We start from the raw sequence: 25,995 nt of genomic DNA on the forward strand, positions 1-25,995 counted from the left end.
GACCACATTTGTGACGGTGTCCCCCATAAGGCTTTATGGAAATATGCTTATGAATGTATATATGACATAACTAGAATATGATTTATGCTACATATGCCATGTAACATATCTCTGTAAAGGTTATGATCTGCTGAATCTATTAATCCTATTTATATGCATGTATCATTTTTGTATTTAAAGTTATGAATATTGGCTGTGTACTAGCTTGATTTTTAAGTAGCCCTGGTAAAGCATTTGGTCAGCTTCTTGAGAAAGGAATGTGCAAATTAAGTGCCCAATCAAGAAGCACTTAAGGGACAATGGATCTTGGAAGGCTCCAATTCACATAAGAAGTCTACATGAGGACTTTCAAGGTAGCAGGTAAGCAATGGCTGCTGCCTGTAAAAATTGAGTCATGCATAGACATGTGACTTGCCGAGGTGACTCCAGAACTCCATCTTGGAGCTGGACTTTGCATAGGAAAGAGGAGGGGGTCTCCACCCACAAGAGAAAGTCTATTTAAGCCCGTGGGAGACTCCTCCATTTTGTCTTCAGCTGGCTAAAGAGATAGCCTATCCACCCCCAAGGATACCTGAAAGAAACTGGAACAAAGGACAGTAACTACAAGGGGTGTGAGTGATTGCTGGACCCAGACTAGAAGGAGACTAGTCTGTAAAAGGAAGCTTACTGGAATTCCTCTAAGGGTGAGGTTTTTATCTGTGCTCAGTTTTCTTACTGTATTAGGCTCAGACGTGCGTGTTTTATTTTATTTTACTTGGTGATTCACTTTGCTCTGTCTGCTATTATTTGGAACCACTTAAATCCTACTTTCTGTATTTAATAACATCACTTTTTACTTATTAATTAACCCAGAGTATGTATTAATACAAACAGCTGTGCATACCTCTCTATCAGTGTTATAGAGGGCAAACGATTTATGAGTTTACCCTGTATAAGCTTTATACAGGGTAATACGGATTTATTTGGGGCCCATTGGGAGTTGAGCATCTGAGTGTTAAAGACAGAAACAATTCTCAAGTTGCTTTCAGTTAAGTCTGCAGCTTTGGGGCACGTGGTTCAGACCCTGGGTCTGTGTTGGAGCAGACGGGCGTGTCTGGCTCTGCAAGACAGGGTGCTGGAGTCCTAAGGTGGCAGGAGAAGCAGGGGCAGAAGTAGTCTTGGCACATCAGTTGGCAGTTCCCAAGGGGGTTTCCGTTACCTTAAAATTCCAGAATCCTTTAATCCAGCTAGGCCCTCACAAAGCAATACCTGTTACTCTAGAGCTGGACACAGGCCCTGAAAACAACTTTCTTCCATTTCCTGCCTCACCTCTCTCAAACCACACCTATCTGTAACCCAGCTAAAGAAGGAAAGGAAACTCACTGAAATCATGTCGTGCGGGTTTTAAACAATTGATGATGTTCACCCTAGATATAGCTGCATTTTCAATGGTGGAATAAGTGATCCTTGTCTATAGTATGTAGATGTTAGATATTTATAAAGTAATTCAGGGCCCTTGAGGATGAAAGGCACTGTATAAAAGTATTATGTATTATTTACTACTTTTGTGTATATCATGCACCTGCCTAGCTAGTTAAACTGAATGTCATACAGTTTAAGCACCTCCCATTTTTAGTCTGGGGACATTGTACAGTATGAGACAACACATTTTGTCCGTTTTCCTTTTCTCAAAACTAAATAATTTCCATTCCAAAGTCTCAGATGCACGTTTAGAGTTATGAGCTTCAATTACAGAGACTCATGCTGGCAGATCTGTAATAAAATTTCTAGTAATGTGCTTGTATTGTTTATAGCTGGCAGTGATACAGGACCTGTATTGTGGACTGGATTCTGAAAATGCTGCATGTGAGCAATTCCCACTGAAGTTGCTTACATACAGCTGCTGTTGCAGCCTGAGGCTCTGGATGCATATACCTTTAAGAAGCAGAAGCTACTATAGTCAGTGTGGTTGAGTCAGTCGTTCAATGGAAGGTATAGAGATATAGGGAAGCAACACAAAGTTAAAAAAAAGACTAGAGTTTGTTCAAAGATCAAAGTTGGCTTCATTAGTAAGGGCCAGTTTTACTTATAAGAATGCAACTACCCACCACACAAAGATGATGCAGGTTTGAACCAAGCACCCTGACAGTGATGTTTTGCAGTAACTACTTTGAATTTGCTACAAAGCCTGAAAAAAAAGCTTTGAAAGAATTCTGATGTGTCTAACAAGTCCAAAGCTAGAAGCAACCAAGTGAAAGAATATAGAAAATGCAGTAAGTAGCAGCTGTGTTCTGCTGAAAATTAGTCTGTGTAAAATTGGACTTGGTAGTTTCTGTAAAACTAAGTAACCATAGAAAGCATACAAAAAAATCCTCTTTTTTGGAATTTTGTTTTATTGATCAGTTTTAATCTGTTGAAAAGCATTTTGACACATTATACAGAGTTATGTTGGTCTAAAAAACACTGCCTCTTTTCCTTTAGTTTGGATAGATGCCAGTAATCTACCACACAATTCAACAGCAGAAAATACCTCATAGAATCATAGACTATCAGGGTTGAAGGGACCTCGAGAGGTCATCTAGTCCAACCTCCTGCTCAAAGCAGGACCAATCCCCAACCTCATAAGATATGAAAATGTGCTAGTTGTACTAAATGTAATAACAGCTAAGCAGAAATAGCATTGCTTTGGCATTTTGTAGGTCCACCTGTACAAAGACTTTGCATTCTGTAAAATGCATTGAGATACTTATTTTAGTGCAAAAATAAATACACAACAAGAATGTCACAAATCTGGGACAGGCCAACAGAAATTTGAGCAGTTCACGAATGAAATTGCAGCTAAAATGATAAAATTAGCTTACCCAGGTAACTTTTCTGATACAGAAAGAACAGGAGTACTTGTGGCACCTTAGAGACTAACAAATTTATTAGAGCATAAGCTTTCGTGGGCTACAACCCACTTCTTCGGATGCACGAAAGCTTATGCTCTAATAAATTTGTTAGTCTCTAAGGTGCCACAAGTACTCCTGTTCTTTTTGCGGATACAGACTAACACGGCTGCTACTCTGAAACTTTTCTGATACAGAGTATCAGGGGGTAGCTGTGTTAGTCTGTATCCACAAAAACAACAAGGAGTCCAGTGGCACCTTAAAGACTAACAAATTTATTTGGGCATAAGCTTTCAAGGGTAAAAAAACCTCACTTCTTTAGAAGCTTCTTCAGATGCATCTGAAGAAGTGAGGCTTTTTACCCATGAAAGCTTTTGCCCAAATAATCTGTTAGTCTTTAAGATGCCACCGGACTCCTTGTTGTTTTTCTGATACCGGGAATTGAAACAAAATACATGTTGCTTGTATTTTTGCCTCACTCATCAGAAAAAAACCGACCCTAACTGAATGGCTAGAATGTGCCAGAAGTTATAGAAATCTCAGAGCTATTGGGCAGACAAAGAGCAAAGGACAAGTAAATCTCAAAATCTGTAAAAATACTTAGCAAAGAAATAAAAATACTTTTTAATTCCTATTGACTTCATTGAGAATGGCACATGTGTATCTGAGGGCAGAATTTGACCCACTGCTGTTAACTTTAGCTTTCAAAAGTATTGTTGTCCAAGTTTGAATGACTGGGAGCAGAGGAAAACAATAGGAGTTTCTGAGAGCTAAACAATTCTGAAAATCCAGTCCTGTATTGCTTCACTGCTGCCTCAAGCACCAGGTCTGGTATGGTGGACACAACATACTTGATGTGCCACTTGATGTTTCAGGTACAGTATGACATTCCACTCGGATTTCAGAACATCAGGATAGTACTGCCACAACACAGTGGCTGGACTAGAAGATTATTTCCTTGCTCAAATGGATCCAGTATTCTTTCCAAGCAGGATTTGGATAAAGAAGATTGTTAAATTTGATGCTTTGGTCTTGGTATTTGACATGTTTTTCCAGCTCAAATAGTGCTTAGGTATTATAAAAAGACTTCATTCTTTGAAGTCTTGAAACATTTCAGGAGACTAAAAAAAATATCATTTGGCAAATATTTTAATCTGTGCCAATGTGTTTATAGTGATGACACATTGGGTTTTGGCAAACAACTGAATAGGGCAAAGCTCTAAGATATGTATTTGAATATTTAGATGTTAGTAACCTGAATTTAAAAAAAGGCTAAGTGTCACTGCCACAACGAATCCATAGTGTTTTTTTTAAAATATACATTTTTCAAAAGCATTTAACCTAAGTCAAAGAAGGTAACAGCTATGAAAAATCAGGTGTACTAGAAGATGGGGGAAGGGCATGCAAAAATCAACTTCTTAGCTTGACTCCTTAATGTGCCCCTTAACTCTTTTTTCAAGTTTAAGCTCTCCAATAATGAAACCAGAATATAGAATGTGAATGATTAGACTGTTGTAAGAGGTTATCTGGTGCTCTCAATGGGTTTCTAATGCTATTGTGTCAACTGTTGATCTTGAATTGGCAAATTCAGAGAATATTGAAACAGGTGACACCCCCACTTCACTCTTAAAAACCCTGCATCTTCTTGTAGCCAAAATAAAGCTATCTGTCATAGGTCTGGTTTACTAAACAAAAGGCACCCCGAGAATTATACCCCATGCAACTCCAGCTTAAGCCTTCTCCTCAGGCTTTAGCTATTTCTATGGTTACTTTATCCCGGTCTAATGTCTGGTCTACACCTAAAACTTAGGATGTCCTAGCTACGTCACTTGGGTGTGAAAAAATCACACCTCTGAGAGATGTATTTCAGCTAACCTAAGCCCCACTAGGTTGACAGAAGAACTCTTCTATGCTGGAGTTCTCTCTCAAAGGGGTGGGTTTACTACAGCAACAACAACAAAAAATTCTCTCACTGCAGCAAGTGTCTACACAACAGTGGGAAAGCTGCACTGTGGCAGTTGTGCCACTATAACACTTGTAGTTTAGACATAGCCTAAGATAACTTTACCTGTTTGCCTGAATTTTGGGGTCTTATCATGTCCCTGAGATCCCTTCTGTCCTGGTATATTCCTGTTTCCTTATAGCTCAGAGGGATGATGAGCCAACTGTACCAGTGAATCAGCAATATCCGCTTAACATTTTCCAGCAGGATCAACACAGGGTGCTCTTTTCAGGCAAACTCTGCCAGCTTGAGACTAAGATGTAAACTCAGTGGGTTTGAGAAATCATAATAGCCCAGTGTCATTCTAACAAAAAAGTAAGTATCAGAAGTCTAGGGGAAAATATTCTCAACAGATTAGTAGATAATTTGGAGGGATGGGAGGAAAGTGTTATGTATGTCATTTGTGTGTGGGAAAGTCCTTTAGTGGGAAAATAGTTATTGAAAAATTGGATGATTTGAAATACTGTACGGATGCATTTATGAGATTTTTCTCAAGGCTTGCTCTTAAATTTTGAGCTCTGGCAAGGCATCCAAAATAAATAAATAACATCTAGAAAAGGAAGCCTGAGCACTGAGTAGCATGGGAAGATGGGCTTTAGATGAATGTTTCTTTTTGGTTGTTGCTACCCTTTCTCTTGTCACAGATCATCAAGCTCTAGAGACTATTTTTGGCAAAGCAACCTGCTACGATTGAAAGATGGGGATTGTGCCTGCAAACCGACAATTTAAAAATTGAACATAAGCCTGGTTTAAATAAATAAAACAACCCGAACCCAGCTGTCTGTATTTCTGGACATCCTTTGAGTGCTATCATCACTGATAACTACAGTAGAGAGGTGTATATAAAATTCATATATTATCATGCAATGCCAAAAGCACTTTCAGTACTTTGGAGAAGGTACAACATGCAACTCTAAATGACTTCCATCTTCAAGCTGTTATTTATTCTATTTTTTTATATTTCTTATTTAAATAATTGATTAAGGCCCTGATCCTGCAATCTGACCAGTGTATAGAGTTGATCAGAAACTTTCCGACAAAACTGTTTCATTGGAAAATGCCAGCTCATTGAGCCTGAAATTTCTTGCAAAAACAAGTTCAGTATGACAAACTTTCACTGAGTCAAAGGCAGGGTCTTGGCAGAACCCTGCTGCTGGGCAGATTACCTGGGTGCTGAGGGTCCACAGCTCTGCGGCAGCCCCACCACTTGCTCCCCAGGAAAAAATCTGGTTTCAGAAACACCATGAGTCAATTTGTTTCTGAAACAACTTTTTTTTTTACTACGTTCTAGCTCATGAGAAACTTCTGAAAACTTGGTTTTGTTCTGAGTTGGAATGAAACCGAACTTCAAAATCCTGAAATTTGTCACAAAACATAAATCCTGAGTTTTGGCCGGCTCTATCTACGTGGGCAGACTGCACTAACACACAGTCCCATCACATCAGGCTGAAGGCAGGCAGGCTGATTATATTTGTCAGCACATCCGGACTACAGTATCAAAAGTTGATAATGGACACTATTAAATAGTTACTCATTTAATAATCTCCACAATAACTAGGATTTGAACACTAAAAGGTTATTTGATATTTGGGAGGAAGAAATGTCCACTGGTGAGGACACTAGCCTCAGACTTGGGAGACCCAGGTTCATGTCTCTGCTCTGCCACAGACTCCCAGTGTGATTTAAGGCAAGTCGCTTAGGGCGTGATCCAGAATGATTTGGGGGTAAGGAACATCTTCCATATGAAGAGAGATTAAAAAAGACTGGAGTTGTTCAGTTTAGAAAAGAGATGACAGCGGTATGATATGATAGAGGTCTATGATATCATGAGTGGTGCGGAGAAAGTGAATAAGGAAGTGTTATTTCCCCCTTCATATAGCAAAAGAATCACCCCATGAAATTATACGTAGTAGGTTTAAAACAAACATAAGGAAATACTATTTCCCACAACGACAGTCAACCTGTGGAACTCATTATCACAGGATGTTGTGAAGGCCAAAAGTATAACTGGGTTCATAAAAAAATTAGATAAGTTCATGGGGGATAGGTCTATCAATGGCTATTAGCCAAGATGGTCAGGGGCATAAGCCCATGCTCCAGGTGTCCCTAAATCTCTGACTGTCAGAAGCTGGCACTAATAATAATATATGGAGATATACCTATCTCATAGAACTGGAAGGGACCCTGAAATGTCATTGAGTCCAGCCCCCTGTCTTCACTAGCAGGACCAAGTACTGATTTTTGTCTCAGATCTGTAAATGGCCCCTTCAAGGATTGAACTCACAACCCTGGGTTTAGTAAGCCAATGCTCAAACCACTGAGCTCTCCCTTCCCCCACTAGGTGATGAATCAATTGATAACTACACTATTCTGTTCATTCCCTCTGAATCATCTGACTCTGGCCACTGTCAGAAGACAGGATAGTGGGCTAGATGGACCATTGGTCTGACCCAGCATACCCATTTTCATGTTCTTCATTAAATATCAATTAACCAATGGACAAGTCAGAAGGACTGTAGCCTTGTGGCTAGGGTGCTCACCTGAGAGGTGGCAAATTCCTGTTCAAATCTCTTCACCCCCACCTGAAACAGCGGACTCCCACATGCTGTATGAGTACACTAGGCTAAAGGTTATAAGTAAGGTCCTCCTTGCCCTATTGCAGCTGTTCTGTTTCAGGCCCTACATGCTTATCTTCCTTCAGTTCTTGCATCATTAACAGAACTAGGTGACTCCTTGCAACCTAGACCTAGATGCCTATCCTCATGAGAGGGGAGGGACCCCCCACCATTAGCATCTGCCAGTGGCAGCTCTCCCGCCTAGTGCGCTGGCTTTTGTGGATCACATACTATAGCACCTATCTGTCCCCATTCATTGTTTAGGGAGCCTCTGCACCTAACTCAGGCTTTGTGGATCTCAATGGTGTTCCTGTGATTTTTCTATGTAACTAAAAGTTTTGTACTGTGGTGCTCAGTGTTGCAACTCCTATGTCCCTTCATGGATCTGGACCTTTGTGTGTTTCAGCCAAATTTATAAAGATATTTTGGGGCCTAATTCCCACTGAAATCAATTTAAACCTTGTTAAAATCTGGAGCTTTGTGCCTCAGTTCCTCATCTGTAAAATGGGGGCAAATAACACTTCCCTACCTCAACAAAGTGTTGTTAGGATAAATACATTAAAGACTTTGAGGTGCTCAGATAGGACACTAATGGGGTTATACAAGTGGATAGATTATTGGTCACAGCCTAGCGAATCAGTTGAAGACTCTGAGGGCATTGAGCAAACATACAAAAATTGCATATAAACAATAAAAACCTCCAAAATGAGTTTTATTTCAGTACCCAGGAAGATGTAGAGCAATACAGCATTATTAACGTACTTCTGATTTCAAATACACTATTATGAATACAACTGTCAGAAATGGGGGAAATTAGTAGAGATGATTCATTACTGCACTGCAGGCTGGGGCTTACTGAGGAGTCAGGTGCACATTTGGGCCCCAGTTCAACAAGGTCCTTAAATATGAGGGTATCTTAAAGCTTGTGGGTAGTACTTGACTGCTTAAAGTGACGTGCATAAGTATCTTGTTGAATTGGAGTCAAATAAAACGAAGGGGTGAAATCCTAGCCCCACTGAAATCAGTGGCAGGGTTTGAAAATGGGGCTTAACATAGGCAAGAGAAAAGGGCAAATGAAGAACACAATAAACCAAATAAACTAAACTTTGAAACAATTCACCTGCACTGCAGTCTTTGCAGCAGAAACTCATGGAGAGGAGGAAATTTATTCCGAGCATTTGCAGGATACAAATTAAATGCCAATAAAATGTGAGCACCTTTGTCTTCCTCAATAAAGGAAGTGAATGATGGTAGCACAAAAGCCACAATAGAAGACACCATTCATCAAGGCACAGCATTAGAAAATACATTGTAAGGAACAATCATGCACTGGCAGGGGGATGAACTAAATGGGTGTTTTTTCCATCTCTCATTCTATGATCATTTTTTCTTAATTGCTACAACATTATACAAAGGATATTGAGTCTATTCATAACAGAAAGAGATGGACATTACATAACCAGAAGTGCATCACGTGTATATAACTTAACACAGAATGGGTTTCCATTTTCTGACCATCTCAATTAAATATACAGGGCTTATAAGCATTTGATACGAGCAGCTATTTGACCCACTGTCTGTGGGATCATTCACAAAAGTTCTATACGAATACACTTTTAAGGTATTTGTTTCAACGTTCCCACCAAGTTCAGTGAAAGGCAGAGTAGAGGCTACTGAAATGGCAGAGAGTTTGGATGACACACCTATGCTGGCTAACGGTGTGTTCCAGGAGTGATTCAGTTCATAGACACACAAGAAAGATTGCTAGTTCACCAAAAAGACTGATTTTGTGTGGTGACTTTTCTGTGGTGTCCTGTAAATCCCCGCAGACTTCTTGCTAACCTTGGATAGGGTTGCCAGGTATCTGGTTTTCAACTGGAATGCCCGGTCAAAAAGGGACCCTGGCAGCTCCAGCTAGTACCGCTGACCAGGCCGTTAAATATCTGTTTGGCAGTGCAGTGGGTCAAAGGCAGGCTTCCTGCCTGCTGTGGCTCCACGCGGCTCCTGGAAGCAGTGGCATGTCCACCCTCCAGCTCCTACCTGTAGGGGCAGCCAGGGGGCTCCACACACTGCCCCCACCCCAAGCGCTGGCTCTGCAGATCCCACGGCCAATGGGAGCTGCAGTGGCAATGCCTGTGTATGGAGCAGCACGCAGAGCTGCCTGGCCGTGCCTCTGCATAGGAGCCGGAGAAGTAACATGCCACTGCTTCTGGGAGCTGCTGGAGGTAAGTGCCACCTGGATCCTGTATCCCTGATCCCCTCCCGTGCCCCAACTCCCTGCACCAGCCCTGATCGCCCCCCTGCCCTCCGAACCCCTCGGTCCCAGCCCGGGGCACCCTCCTACCCTCCAAACCCCTCATCCCCAGCCCCATCAGAGAGTCTGCACCCCCAGCCGGAGCCCTCCCCCCGCACCCCAACCCCCTGCCCCAGCTTTGATCCCCCTCCCTCAGTCCAAACCCCTAATTCCCAGCCTGGAGCACCCTCCTGCACCCCAAACCCCTCATCCCTAGCCCCACCCCAGAGGCCGCACCCCCATCTGGAGCCCTCACCCCCCTGCACCTCAAACCCCTACCCCAGCCCAGAGCCCCCTCCCACACCCTGAACCCCTCATTTCTGGCCCCACCCCAGAGCCTGCACACCCAGCCAGAGTCCTCATCCCCTCCGGCACCACAACCCCCGAGCCATCCCGATGAAAATGAGTGAGTGAGGGTGGGGAGAGTGAGCGACAGAGGGAGGGGAGGAATGGAGTGAGTGGGGGTGTGGCCTCGGAGAAAGGGTGGGGCAGGGGTGGGGCCTTGGAGGAGGAGCGGGGTATAGGGCACAGCAAGGGGGTTCAGTTTTTTGTGAGTAGAAAGTTGGCAACCCTAACCTTGGAGTACAATTTGTTCTCTCTGAAGTCCATTATGACCTGCAACAATATCCTCCTCCAGTTTTATTCTTGATTATTGGGGTTATTCTCCTCTGCCACCCCAGTTTGTTTGCGCACACACACTGAGGCATCATTTGTACTTCTTTTTTGTCCTTCTTGATCTTTCCTCTGGCCCCACCAGTCCATTTTCCTTCCTGTCCCTTTCCCCTTCCTCCTCCCCCCATTAATATACAGGCCACAAAAAGGAGAAAGCTGTGAAAGTCCCAAATTTTCTCTTCTAAATGTCAGTTGTGCAAGTCAGTCACAACAGCTGGAGGAAGCAGAGCAGATACCAGTGCAATTTGGCTAAGCTGTCTCATTATGCATTTTAATTTGTTATTTTGATCATCATGGCAAAGCAGCTGCAGCTGAATTTGTGACACACACTTTGGGCATTTTATTTGCTAAATGTGAAATTACATAACTGCCAAAGGAAAGGAACCTGTGGCTAGCTTATGCAGATACTGTAAAAGTGTTAATATCAAACTCAAGAAAAAATTGACCTAATCTTCTGCTAGCAATACTTTGTGTGGAAATGTGTTTCCCTGACAAACAGTCTTACTGTATTTTATTAGTGCTGTTCTGTAATAGTAGAGACACTAGCTATTGTTATGTTTCCACCTAGAGCTATTTATACCCTGTGGCACTAAGGTCTCCATTCTGTGCTGGTATTCTCCCATCTACTCCAGGACAATCTTTGAAAAAAATTAAATCAAATTAAATTATATAGTATTTCTTACCTTGCTCTTAGTCACATTAAAGAACAACTTCCAGGTTATTTGGGCTCAGCTAAAATGAAATGTACAGCTCTCTAGTGAAAAAGGTCTGCCTCTTGTAATAGGTCTCTATATAGGGGGACTTTGGTTTTATGGGAATCAAGAGATCTAGCTTATGTTCCTGGCTGTTCCATGAGCTTCCGATGTGGCCTTTGGCAAGTCACTTAACATCTCTGTGCCTCTGTCACTCCCCCTCTGTAAAATGTTGACAATAGCCAAGATTTTTTTTAAATAAGAGCCTATGTTTTTATATCCATATTTAGGCACCTGAATAAAGGACTTGATTTTCAACAGTGCCGAGCACCCAGCAGCAATCATTGGCTCAGTGTTTCTATCTCTCAGGAGCATTGTGACGCTTATTTCTTTAATATCTGTAAAACATTTTGAGTTCCTTTCATGGTAGATGGAGTAAAAAAGGCTTGAAAACATGGCAGAAGTATAACATGAATGCTCAAAAGCCAGTAGACAAAGAAAAAGAATCTCTCCCCCCCCCCATTTTTTTTTTAACTTCACATTTTTTTACACCTTGCCTCATGCTTTTGACTGCTTGCTTGGGGTTGGCAATGCTGCATGTTGGGGAAATACATCATCTAATCCAAAATATTTCAGATAAAAAAATTGATATTTCAGGACACAGAGATGTGTTCATGATAAAAACATTTCTATTTTTAAAAAGGAATTAGACATTTAAATCGTAAAGCTAAAAAACCCAAAACTTGTTTCTCTGCACTCCTCTGTCTGTGGTACTTACTTGTCTTTCATCTTTTACTTATATTATAAGCTTCTTGGAGCAGGGATAGTCTACTTTTTTGTGTGTTTGTGACCCTGATCCATGACTGGGGCCCTGAGGTGCTGCTGCAGCACAAGTAATAAATAATTATAGTAAGTTGGCTCCTGTCCTAACAAAAGTTCAAAGATCAACAATCTCCAACAGAGGGCCAGAACCTGGATTTAAACTGGAGACACTGAGCCAACCTCATTATCCTCCAACCTGCTGTACACAACTGGAGCTGGGTGAATAGCTGATTTTTTTAGAAATTGTGACTCCACATCAGGCAGTGGGAGGAATTGAAGCCTGGTCTACCACATCCCAGATAAGTCCTTAACCACCTCCTCTGCCCCTCCCGTTGTTGGGCCAAAACTGTATGACCAATTTGTGTCAAATTCAGGGATCATTCTGGATCAACCAAAACTACATTTTTCATGCAAACAAACTGTTCTTCCAAAAACATTTGCCCAGCTCTATACACAGCTCAAGTGTACCACACTTCACAAAAACAACTGCAAATAGCAAACCTTTGGACCTTTACCTCGGTTATGAAATATCTGTATATCAGCCAGATGTATTTGATCAAATAACAAACCTGGAGCAACTTTCCCCCAAAAGGATGTCAAACAAATAGTAGCATATAACATGCATTATTCAAGACAACAGCAAACTTTGTATCCATAATTTCACAGCTGGATTTTGTTTTGGAGGGATTTTCACCAGGCATTATTAAAAAAAAATTCTGCCTTGGCCAACAAAGAAAATGTGTCTTTTATAATGGTGGTGGTCCTTGTAATTTGCCTCTTTGAGACCTAGCACTGGTGACAGCTGAAGAGGACAAAGTTTTTTCTAAGTAAGACTTTGTAAAGTTACTGCTTCAATTCACTAGAGACAACGATTTCTACTGTATGTGTTCATATTGATCCCTCCACTTATTCACAGTCAGGTTCTTCTGTAAAAACATCATTACCTGGCATAGTTCAAAAAAATAAAAATCTGCTGTAAGTAAATATTATTTCAGGAAATGTGCTTACTGAATTAATGAAGTTGCTCTGTTGCTATGTCTACACTTGGAACTGAGGATGTGATTCCTAGCTCAAGTAGAATCGAGTTTATAGCCTGGGTTTCATCAAGCGGTGGCTGTACCCCTAAAGATTTAGGGCATCTCTACACGTACAGTGCTGCAGCGGCGCAGCTGTACCGATGAAGCCATGCTGTTGCACCGCATCTGGTGAAGACGCTCTATGCCGATGGGAGAGAGCTCTCCTGTTGGCATAATAAAACCACCTCAGCGAATAGCGGAAGCTAAGATGGCGGGAGAAGCTCTCCTGCTGACATAGCACTGAGTGCATGAGTGCTTATGTCGGTGTAACTTATGTCACTCAGAGGTAGGGTGACCAGATGAGAGGAAGAAAATATCGGGACACCGAGGGGGGGTGGGGGGAGGGTCCGCCGGCGGAGAAAAAAAAAAAACTGCCGGCGGAGCGAAATATCGGGACAAATTGCGTCCCGACCAGAGATCGGTCAGGACGGTCCCATCTGGTCACCCTACTCAGAGGGTGGTTTATTCACACCCTGAGAGACATAAGTTATGCTGACATAAGCTGTTGTGTAGACATGGTCTTAGTGTCAGTTCAGCCCTGATCCACCCCAGTTTCAGCCCCAAAAAGTAACCTGGATCACATTGCTGTCTATCTATATTTATTAGAGAATTTAGCAACAAAAATGTTCCTGTTGCTAAATTCATGAAGAACTGCATACATATCATAGATATATAATAATATGACCCATAAAAATGTTTCTAAAAATATAGCAGAAAAGAAACAAAACCCACAACCCACAATAAAGGTAAACTCTGATTACTACTAGGTTATGTGTAGAAATAGATTAGAGAATGGAATGAGTCAGAATGGGAGAGCTCATAAGAAATGTAATGCACTTTCTGAACACAAAGCAAATGAAATATCTTTGAGCAATTCAAATTAATACACTATATGTATATAATTTGGCATCTAGAAAGTCAAGGGCAGTCAAACAAATTCCCTCATTTACACAAAAAGGTGGTGGAGAGTGTTGAATTTCTCCTTCTATAGAAAGAAGTTCAAACACCTCAAATCCAGTAACAAAGGAAACAGCACCATACTTATGAAGCTGCCCTCACAGAAATGACTCGGAATACTATAGAGCAAAGTACAAAATCAAGGTTGAATTTTTACCTTAGTTACTCAAATATAGCTTCCTTTCACTTCAATGCCTGTGTGTCTGAGAACAAGTAATACCAAGACAAAAATCACAAACACATGTACAACCCTAATCTCATCTTTGGAAAGATATATTTTACTGAGAAGCTCTTATTTCAAAAGCGTATATTCTGTTGTTACTACCTAGCCTTCAGAGTTAAGGTGGTCTCACATGAGTGTAAGAACACATGAATGGTGGCTGAATGCTGGAATGGAAAGGCAGTTTGTTGCAGTGATAAGCAATCTGTGAGTAGATTTGAGTGTTATGATGTTTTGGTGGTATGGAATGTCAACTGAGGTTTGGTCTGAATGTTAATGCTGCCGTTACTGGTGATTTCCTTGTGTTTAGTGATCATGTTAATAATAGGAAATTCACTTGAACAACTTGGGTATGTCTACATTGCAGCTGGGAGCATGCCTTCCAGTCAGGATAGACAGATATGCAGTAAGTCTGCTTGGATTAGTGCACTAAAAATTGCAATGCAGATGTTATGCCATGGGCAGCAGCTTCGGCTAGCTACCTGAGTACAGACCCAGGGGGCTAAGCGGGCTTGCATTTGGGTGGCTAGCCCATGCTACTGCTTGTGCCACAATACCCAGTGAGACCCTCTCCCATCTGCTGTATAGTCATACCCTAAGTTAAAGACATTTTTCGGTGTGAATTTAATTGGGCTTCTTCAAAGTGTCTGTAGGGGAGCAGTGTTATGCTGAGGTGTATATGGAGAGTTGTTGGGAAGCTGATACCATTGTGTGGGTGAAGGCCTAGTGGTGGTTTCAGGGAGAGCAGGTCCTACCTGAGGCTTTCATGCCTTTTCCAGTGGAGGTGACACAAATGTGGGAATGTCTGGTAATATTTTTCTGAGCTGTATGTATGACTCTATACAAATCCACTTTGTAGTGTGCCAGATCCCTACTGTGCCCCAGGTGGGAGGGAGTTGATTTGCACCTGGAACAAGGTAGATAAGGGCTAGGTGTTTGGAGCACATGTGCTGTCTGGGTTGAGGCTGGATGCATTTGCAAGAGCTGGCTGGAACCAACCCATGTGAATGAAGGGCTCAAGAGAGACAACGGAAGAGCCAACGACTGGGGCATTAACACTGAAATGACTGGGCAGGCTGGACACAGCATGGCTGAGTTTGGAGAAAAAAGGAATGAGGGGTGCCCAGACTGTGTTTTAAGTGTGCTTTTGAGAACACTCAGGGGACAGAGAGAGACACAGGATCTCTGGCAGGGGGACACACACACACAGAGGGAAAGAGAGAATAAAGATGGACTCAGAGAATTATGGCATGGTGAAGCTATTGAGCTTCCAATATGGACAAGTCTTCAACTTGGCTTTTCCTTGCTGACCTAAGGACTTTCTCATGCTTTGTTCCAGTGAACTAATAAATAACACCTTGCTTTGAAAGGCTGCTCTGCCTCACTGTAAATGCTTACTGGGTTGCATTGCTCCCTAAGAAGTTAAAAGAACAGGAGTACTTGTGGCACCGTAGAGACTAACAAATTTATTTCAGCATAAGCTTTCGTGGGCTACAGCCCACTTCTTCAGATGCATAGAGTGAAACACACAGACAGAAGATATTTATACATACAGAGAACATGAAAAGGTGGAAGTACGCATACCAATTGTAAGAGGCCAATCAATTGAGATGAGCTATCAGTAGCAGCAGAAGAAAAAACTTTGAAGTGATAATTTACAGCCAAGCTCTAAGATACAACCGCATTTGCTCCAATCCCTCAGACAGAGATAAACACCTACAAGATCTCTATCAAGCATTCTTAAAACTACAATACCCACCTGCTGAAGTGAAAAAACAGATTGACAGAACCAGAAGAGTACCCAAAAGCCACCTACTACAGGACAGGCCCAACAAACAAAATAACAGAACGCCACTAGCCGTCACCTTCAGCCCCCAACTGAAACCACTCCAGCGCATCATCAAAGATCTACAACCTATCCTGAAAGATGATCCCTCACTCTCACAGATCTTGGGAGACAGACCAGTCCTCGCTTACAGACAGCCTCCCAACCTTAAGCAAATACTCACCAGCAACCGCACACCATACAACAAAAACACTAACCCAGGAACCTATCCTTGCAACAAAGCCCGATGCCAGCTCTGTCCACATATCTATTCAAGTGACACTATCATAGGACCTAACCACATCAGCCACACCATCAGAGGCTCATTCACCTGCACATCTACCAACGTGATATTTGCCATCATGTGCCAGCAATGCCCCTCTGCCATGTACATTGGCCAAACTGGACAGTCTCTACGCAAAAGAATAAATGGACACAAATCTGACATCAGGAATCATAACATTCAAAAACCAGTGGGAGAACACTTCAACCTCTCTAATCACTCAGTGACAGACTAGAAGGTGTCAGTTTTGCAACAAAAAAAACTTCAAAAACAGACTCCAAAGAGAGACTGCTGAACTCGAATTAATATGCAAATTAGACACAATTAACTTAGGTCTAAACAGAGACTGAGAATGGTTGAGTCATTACACTAATGAATTTTTTCTCCCCCATGTTAAGTTCTCCTCACACCTTCTATGGGTCATCTCGATTATCACTTCAAAGTTTTTTCTTCTGCTGCTACTGATAGCTCATCTCAATTGATTGGCCTCTTACAATTGGTATGCGTACTTCCACCTTTTCATGTTCTCTGTATGTATAAATATCTTCTGTCTGTGTGTTTCACTCTATGCATCTGAAGAAGTGAGCTGTAGCCCACAAAAGCTTATGCTGAAATAAATTTGTTAGTCTCTAAGGTGCCACAAGTACTCCTGTTCTTTTTGCCGATACAGACTAACACGGCTGCTACTTTGAAACTTAAGAAGTTAAAGTGTCCCCAGTGGTCTGAACTAAAGTGGACTCGCTGTGGGAGCTCACGGTGGGAAACAGAGGATCTTCTTCGAATAGATGCAGCCGTGTATTCCATGTGAGTGTATGTGCGCCCCATGCACCAGAGCTGGAGAACTTTGCTTAGCAGTACCCGTAAGGATCGTGCTCATAACCCGCGGTCATAACTCCTCCTCTGGCCATATAAGGGTGGCACCACCCTGACCCACCTCAGTTCCTTCTCACCTCCCATAGCTAGAATTTCTGTGGTGTCTTCACCTCACATTTTGCTCTCAGTTTTCCGAGAACTTTTTCTTGCACATAGTAATAGCAGTACCTTAGCTTTAGTTTGTGTTAGTTTAGTGTTAGTAGAGGAGCTGGCTGCCCTGTGTGATGCCCTCACCAGGATTCAAGCATTGTCTGTCATGTAGGGGGACCATCCCCAACAGCAACCACTTACACAAGGTGCTCGGTGCGTCTCAGTGAGAAACACATTAAAGAGAGGTACTCCATCTCTGAGTCATTCACAGAGAGATTTCAGGGGACAAGAGACTTGCAGTTGAAGCAGCACCTTTTGAAGCAGGCTAATGAGGCCCTGGTCTCATTGGCGGTTGCCTTCAGATCCAGCAACTGATGCCACTCGGCACATGGGCTCTGGCATCTCCCCCAGAGGAAAAGGGGTATTTGTTGGCTAGGCACCAGAGATCTCCCATGGATCACTACCAGAACTGAGATTGGCATCTGTCCTGCAGTTTGGACAGGGGCTCTTGAACCGGTGCCTACTGGTCACCAGTGCCTTATTTGTATGCCCAGTGGCCTCCTTGGAATCCCTGCAATGCTTCTCAGTCTCTGGGCTCCCGCTCCTCGAACAGCTCCCGAGCGAGATCACCAGTTGTGACACTAACTCCCACTCCCAGTTTCAGCTGCAAGTGACAGCTTAGTCTGTTCCCCCTGGGCATACAGGGCTCTTCCGACCTGATCCTGTGGTGCAAGAACAGGATCTGTCATTGGCACAGCAAACTGCCTCCTCATTCTCTCCAGATGACTTTTCCTTGCCAGAATCTTCCTCTCCCTCAGTGCTTATTTCCACTTAGCAATCATCTTGAGCCACAGGACGTTCCACAAATTTGTTATGGCTGGCCAGCACTACCAGAACGTCATGTTCTTTCCACCTGTCATCTGCTCCCCGGGTTTTCAGCAAAGGCATGATTGTGTTAACAGTATAACTCAGGAAGAGGGTAATTCTTATCTTCCCATAACTGGACAATTGGTTACTGAGGGGCAAGTCCAGAGAGGAAGTCTAATGTTCATTTAACCCTATACCTACTTGATTGTCTAGGTCAGTGGTTGGCAACCTGCAGCCTACGGGCTGCACGCGGCCCGTCAGGGTAATCTGCTGGTGGGCCGTGAGACAGTTTCTTTACATTGACCGTCTGTAGCTCCCAGTGGCTGCAGTTCACCGTTCCTGGCCAATAGGAGCTGCAGGAAGGGGCAGCCAGCATGTGCCTGCGGCCCATGCCGCTTCCCACAGCTCTTATTGGCCAGGAACAGTGAACCGCAGCCACTGGGAGTTCCGGGGGGCCAAGCCTGCAGACGGTCAATGTAAACAAACTGTCTCGTAGCCCGCCAGTGGATTACCCTGACGAACCACATACGGCCCATGGGCCGCAGACTGCCCATCACTGGTCTAGGTCAACATTGGTTCCGACTCAAGGTATCAAATGAATTGGGGTCCTGCTGAATTCTCTATGAATTCAAAAGAGTTTATACCAACTGAGAGATTCCATGTGATCCACTACTTATGTCTGGAGCTGCAGTCTCAGCCCTCAATCACAGTCTGAATATGCCTGAGGTCGTTAGGCCATATGGCCGCATGCATACAGGTAGTTCAATATTCATTCATCCTCTTCAGATATGGCTGAAGTCGGTCTATCATCTGAATCGCTATCCCTTAGACATGCTTGTCCAGCTTCCTCCACTGATTCTGGGCCCTTACAGTGGTGGATATGCTGGACAATGTGTGCCAGGGCATTCCTTTTGCTCGGCCTTCACTGACCTGGATTATAGTCACCGACACCTCCTTAATAGGTTAGGGAGTGCATCTGAACTCACTGAAAGTTCAGGGCCTGTGGAATGAGAAGCTTCGCTTCATATCAATGTCCTGGAACTTTATGCCATCTACAATGACTGTCAGACCTTTCAGGATCACCTCAGGGGTTCATGGTTCTCATACTCACTGACAATATCACTGCAATGTATTATGTCACCAGGCAGGGGGGGGAGCACACTCCAATGTGCTGTGCCAGGAGGCAATCAGGTTCTGGCAGGTTTGCAGCTGGGAAAACATTACCCCTGTGGCCGGTCCCTTACCTGGGATACACAATCACCTGGCATATCACCTCAGCAGGAATTTCTCCTTGACTCATAAGTGGTCTCTGAAGCCCAGTATCCTGCAGACCATCTTTGCAGTTTGGGGCATCCTGATGATTGACCTGTTCACCACAAGAGAAAAAAACAAATGCCCACTGTTCTGCTCCCCAGGAGTTCAGTCTGGGTTCCTGGACTGATGATTTCCACCTCAGCTCGGAATCGGTGCTCCTGTATGCATGTCCTCCAATTCTGATCATCCTGCAGGTTATTCTTAAACTGAAATTGGATTGTGCGAAACTCATTCCTATTGCTCTGGCGTGACCAAGGCAATGTTGGTTCTCCAACCTCCGCACATTGTCGGTTCGGCCTCCCATATCCCTTCCTCTTCATCTTGACAGCCAGGTGTTGCATAAAGCAGTAATCTCTCTGCACTTCAAGGGCTGGATGCTGAATGGCTAGATGATGAGGAACGATGTTTGGAAGCAGTCCTAGAGGTTTTGCTTAACAGTATGAAGCCTTCCACCAGGATGGCCTATTCAGACAGATGGAAGTGATTCTTGGCATGGTCGTTACCTCAAGGAATTCAACCAATGCTGACTTGTATCCAGGACACCTTGGAGTACTTGTTATACTTTCACTCTTCTGGTCTTGCACTTACTTTATTGAGAGTGCACCTGGTGGTTGTTTTGGCATTTCATCCTCCTATCCATGGGAAGACAGTGTTTTCAAACTCCATGGCAGTGAGGTTCTTGAAAGGAGTCACTTGTATCCACTCACCAGTTAAAAAGCCAGTTCCTTTGTGGAACTTTAATACTGTTTTAGTGGCTCTTATGGGGCCTTTGTTTGAGCCTCTGGCAACTTTTTTCTCCCTTCTGTGGCAGAAAACTGCCTTTCTTATGACAATAGCGTCTGCAAGGACAGTGTGTGAGTTGCAGGCTTTGATGGCAGAACCTCCTTACATGCAATTTTCCAGAGACAAAGTAACCTGAGGCCACATCCTGTTTTTATCTTAGGTAGTTTCCCTGTTGCACTTGATCCAAGTTATGTATCTACCAGTATTCTTCCCTAAGCCACATTCGACCCCAGAGGAGCAGTGCCTTCACATATTGGGTGTCAGATGGTGTCTAGCTTTTTATTTGATTAGAACTAAACCTTTCCATTTCTTACCTCATCTTTTTGTTTTGTATGCAGATTGGATAAAGTCTTAAGATAGATAACTTCCTATATCATGAGAGCATATGAAGTAGCCCAGGCTATGTCTACTCAAGGGATACAACTTCCTTCCACAAGAGCTCAGAAGACGTCAATGGCATTTCGAAACGATGTTTCTATATTACACATGTTCAGGGCGGTCACTTGGTCCTTGTGCATACTTTTGCAAACCACTATGCCACTACTGCTGCCTCCAGATCAGATGCAAACTTTGGGAAGGCAATCCTGCAGTCCTTCTTTAAATAGACTCCAAGCCCCACCTCCTGCGAGTACTGCTTGAGAGTAAATGGTAATCTATCTGTAACTGTTGTTCTTTGAGGTGTGATGCAGACGTGTATGCCATGGCCTGCCCTCCGTCCCCCTCCGTCTGTATCAGAGTGTATACTCCTGAAATTCTTTGCGGAGGAACTGAGGGGGGTGAGGCGGCATCTCTCTCATATGACCAGGGGAGGGGCTGCAGATGCAGGGTATGAGCGCCATCCCCATGGGTACTGCAAGGCAAAGTTCTTCAGCTCTGGAGCATGGTGTGAGCACACACCCACATGGAATACATGTCTGTATCACATTTTGAGAAACCACAGTTACAGGTAAGTAACCGTTTTTTGCTGGCACCTGAAGGGTCTGGCACACTAAAGGGGTTACTCCCAGGGGACTGGATGCCAGGGGACCTGGGTTACTCCCAGGGGACTTTGGGGTAAGGACCATCTTTTTGTTCTGTTTTTGTACAGCACCTTAGCACAATGCAATTCTGCTCCATGACTAGGGCTGCTGCAATACAAAATAATTAGTATTAATTAATAATAGTACAAGCCCTGTAAATTCATGCCAGGATGGATCTAGCATGCCTATCTGTGGAGGAATCCTGGTGCTACAGCCATAGCCTTATTCTTTATTCTAGTTGTTGATTCCATAGAGAAAAGGGTATGTAGTAATCCCTACATCAAATGAGACTTTACTAGCCAGATGTCTTTGTAGAACAAAGAGATTGTTAATTACTGGGAGATTAATTTGATCCTTGTGGCTAGCCCTCTGACAAAATGAGATTTTATACCAGCTGAGAGAGGCAGAAAGAGTACTCTTCCTTTTAATATCCAGCCTTATACAATTTATCAACTTTACAGATTACAAGTCTGACAGCTCTTTATGTCTACCAGCATATTATATTGGCTGTTCCACAGGCACAGGATCTGATATGTTTTACTTTTTTATAACGATCTGGAAATCAGTAGTTAGACGGCACTGCTGTCTTTCAGCAATACACCGATGTTCCAGAATCACACCAGAATGCCACTGCAATGAAATGAAATGAAACATCGTGAAACAATAGCAGACTTTGCTCAGCTCAGTGTTTTGCCCAACACACCTGCTACACTAAGAAGCAGTGTAGCTGTTACTTTTCTAAACACTTCATAATCATTTTAATTTAAGACTAGCCAAAGCCAGAAAATTCAAATGTAATATAGTGTCTCACGTTCCATCCTTAACTTATGCAATTGCAAGACAGTGGTTGCAAGCTGTGGCTGGGGTTTCAGTTTTAACACTGAATGCCCTTAATTTTGCTTGTTTGTGTTACAAACAGGGTGCTATTTACTTAGTTTCCACGTCTTTTCTTTTTTTGCAAACATATGTATTTACTTGAGCTACCCTAAATAAAGGCTTTTATTATTCAGGATACTCTACTTAATATTTGTATGGCTAAATCCTTGAACTGGCATCAGGCTATGGTGCCCAACAATGATGGAATTGGCTGCAGATTTCTTTTCAATGTCATTCTGCACAAATGCGCCATCAAAGACAAATGTGTGATCAGACAGCATGACCTCCTCAAATTCCCCACATGAATATTTTTATTGAAATTCTTTCTCGTTGCTATTTTGATAGCTATGTAAATTTTCATTTTTCTTGACCTCTGTTATCCAGCTGTATCTTTACGTCAAATGATTTGTAATACTATGGGCCAGAGCCTCAGCTAGGGTAAATCAGCATAACTCCATTGTGTGATCCTAAACAACCTACAATTCTCACATATCACCGATTAATAGAATCCTTAGCTTTTCTCTTCCTTATGCCTCCCCCAATCCATCTTGCCAGTTAAACACTTAAAATCGCCTGAAGCAACACTTAGCACAGAACTATCTACCTTTCCCAGTATGCTTAAATAAGTACCACAGTAAATAGAGGCATATCCCTGCTCAGAGCAATGGTCTGTGCAAAGACACATGTAGAAGAATTGTGATTTATTTAAATCTGAGAATATTTTACGAAGCAAAGCCACCAGTGTGCCTTTCAGAATAATGCTGGAAACACAGAGAAAGGTGATTGCATCCATTTTGCAACAACTTGACAGCTCTGTAAGTCTGTGAATATCTGCGGTGGGAGTCAGGGAGTTCTCTGAAGATTTTCAAGGTGCTGCTACTTATTGTCTGCACAAGCAAGTCAGTCTCAGGCTTGAAACATCCTCTCCCTTTGCTGAGTTCTAAGCAACATTCAGAGGTTCCCCCCTCCTAATATCCTTCACCCACCTGATCCTGATTATTGAGTGTTAGTGCCGTCTAAGTGAACTGGAAGCCTCCAGGCTCTGTCAGATTGTCACTGAATAAGTTCCTAAAGGTAATGTATCTTGTACTGTGAAGAATGATGTATGATAGGAGATGCTGGAAAGAATCTTAAGGTTACTTACTTTCTTTTAAATCCAGGCTGTATATTATACCTTCATTCTGTGGCTCTTTTTGCACTGGCACAGGTCTGTCTGAAAGACTAATCTTATCTTAAAAAGCAAAGTGTAATGTAGTTAGCACTTTTAGAGTGATACACCGGTTATCTCTCCCCTCATCCTATTTCCTAATGATTTCCATTGGGGGGCTTAATGAACACCACATTATGTAGCCCTGCATATAAATCATGACAGCCAGTTACTGGATTAACAAAGCTTGCTTTGAGCTCAATGAAGCTCTTTTTACTGAGATTAACTTTACCCTGAAATGTGGAAAATACCAAAAAAAAGAAAAAAAAAGAAAGAAAGTCTCCTTGACTGGCACTTAAAGGGTGAGCTGTTTAAAAAATTGTTTCAGTGATGCAATGTTGTGAAATAAAAGCTAGCAGTTTGTGTGTGTTTTTTTCCAGCAAGAACAGGAGACAAATTGTGACTCTCTGAGAGGCAATTTGTTCTCTGGTCTGTCGCTGGGGCAGTTCAGTTATGTGTTGCTAACTCTGGGCAGAATGAAAAGTTACAATCTTGTCTAGAGGCAAGGTGGGTGAGGTAATATCTTCTACTGGACCAACTTCTGTTGGTGAGAGAGACAAACTTTCAAGCTTACACAGAGCTCTTCTTCAGGTTTTCTTCAGGACGGAAGAAGAGCTCTGTGTAAACTTGAAAGCTTGTCTCTCAAATACCCTGGGACCAACATGCCTACAACAATACTGCAAACAACTGGGCTCTGTGCTATTTGAGCAAAGTATTAGCCATTTCTTGGTAGACTTCTTTGCTGTTGAACATTCTGGGGTTCCCCAATAAATCTGCGCTTAAACCACATCTGCATCAGTTCACATTTGCTTTCTGTGAAACCAAAAAAACAAAAAATCAGACAATACTTTAAGAAAAGAAAAATTAAACTGTGTTACATCAGTGCATATCACTTACTCCCTATACACAACAAAATGAGACATTTAGCAACGCATTTAGAATTAAAGACATATTTGATTCTCATTTGCCAAGGCAGTGGGTCACCTAAAGATGACATTGCCACATTTCCTAAACAATTGCAATTCAGTTTCATCTGTGTAATTATTAGTAGTACTATTGCAGTAGCTCCTAGAGGCCTCAGTCAGGAAATGGGGGACTTATTGTGCAGGTCATTCTACATCCATCTAATAGAAAGTCCCTGCCTCAAACAGCTTGCAATCTATGTATGTGACTACAGACAACAGGTAGCTACAACAAGCAGATGGAGGGGCTCAAAGTAACAATGAGATGATTATAATTAGCATAATAAATGGTAGTCATGGAACATCAGCTGCCTGCCTATGGTCAGTATTTTGTTGGCATCATGGCAGAAGTGCATTGTAATGAGAGATTTGAAGGTAATACAATGACTTGTGGATATTTATGGTGCACCTCTTGTGCAGACGGGTGGCATGAGATTAAGTGGAAAGGGGTTTTAAGATGTATATGATTCATTTTAATAAAGAATATGAAGTGACTGTAATTGCTCCGAATAGGAGTGGAACATTGCAAGAAACTTTTTGTGCTATTTCTGTATTTTGTGGTTTCTGTACACTAATACTGTACATGTAAAGGTTGAGATTAATGACTAATTTTATGTGGTTTGATTTTGATTTTCACAAGGGGTTTTTTGTACTCTAATCATCAGCTGTTGTTTCTTTAAATTGCAGGTGAATCTATTTGGAAAGCTTTTTTCTTTACTCCAAACTTTAATCCAGAAGGCTCCAACGGTTGCTATAATTCCCACGTGTGCTATTGCTTTGGAAGACTTGTCACACACCATAACCCACCGCTACTCTTTGATCTCTCCAGAGACCCCGGAGAGAAGAATCCACTAACACCAGAGACTGAACATCGTTTCTATGAAATCCTTGATGTCATTCAACAAGCAGTAAACAACCATACAAAATCATTGCACATAGTCTCCAACCAGTTATCATGGGGGAATATCCTTTGGAAGCCCTGGCTTCAGTTATGTTGCTCATCCGTCTTTCTGTCTTGTTACTGTGACCATGAGTCAGAAGAAAAACTAAGCTTGCCTACAGCATGACACCTCTGAAACACACACACACATGCTTTTTGGATAACATATCTGCATTTTTACCTTCAATAATTGGAACAAGTGGTATTGGCAGGTTGTTTTGCTTGAACCACTACAATACCCAACCTTTACAATCCCACTGGGGCTCCTAGGACTCTATCATAGGTGTATAGTATCTGCTGGAATCCCAAATCCGACTATATAGGGTAAACCATCTTTTAAATACACCATTGCCAAATATTTTTGGGGGAGGGAAAACCAATCCTGGACCCTCCATTCCAGAGGAAAGAGTATGTTCTGGAGCAGCACAACCCTTTCTACCCTTGGCATAATCCTTTTTCATGCAATGTTTGTATGAAGCAGGAGTGCCTGCCATATTCGCAGATGGTCATGCTGTAGTCACTCTACGGAGAGTACTATTTCTTAAGACCTCTGACTCCAGCTGTGTTCACAAGCTTTGAAGGTATGTAACTACAGCTTCCAGCTGCAACTGTCACACATCGCTCCTGCCCCCATTGGTAACTATCATCTACTGTTACGAGAGTATTGCAGCAAGGGAAAAATACAAAAAAGATACCACCATGATGAGGACCACAGAACTACCTAGATAGATGGACAAACA

General features: G+C 42.6%; 1 protein-coding gene across 1 annotated transcript in view; it reads left to right on the plus strand.

Moving 5' to 3' along the window:
- The window catches only part of LOC113406050 (steryl-sulfatase-like), a 99,548-nt gene extending 74,142 nt beyond the window's left edge, over positions 1 to 25,406 (plus strand). Inside the window, exon 6 of the mRNA XM_026648245.1 lies at positions 25,003 to 25,406. Coding sequence (XP_026504030.1) covers positions 25,003 to 25,382 — 380 coding nt within the window. The 3' untranslated portion in view covers positions 25,383 to 25,406. The remainder of the gene's footprint in view (positions 1 to 25,002) is intronic.
- The last annotated feature ends 589 nt before the right edge of the window (positions 25,407 to 25,995 follow it).

This window comes from Terrapene carolina, unplaced genomic scaffold (assembly GCF_002925995.2).
Source record: "Terrapene carolina triunguis isolate 2854851 unplaced genomic scaffold, T_m_triunguis-2.0 Scaffold22, whole genome shotgun sequence".
Taxonomy (NCBI): Eukaryota; Metazoa; Chordata; order Testudines; family Emydidae; genus Terrapene; species Terrapene triunguis.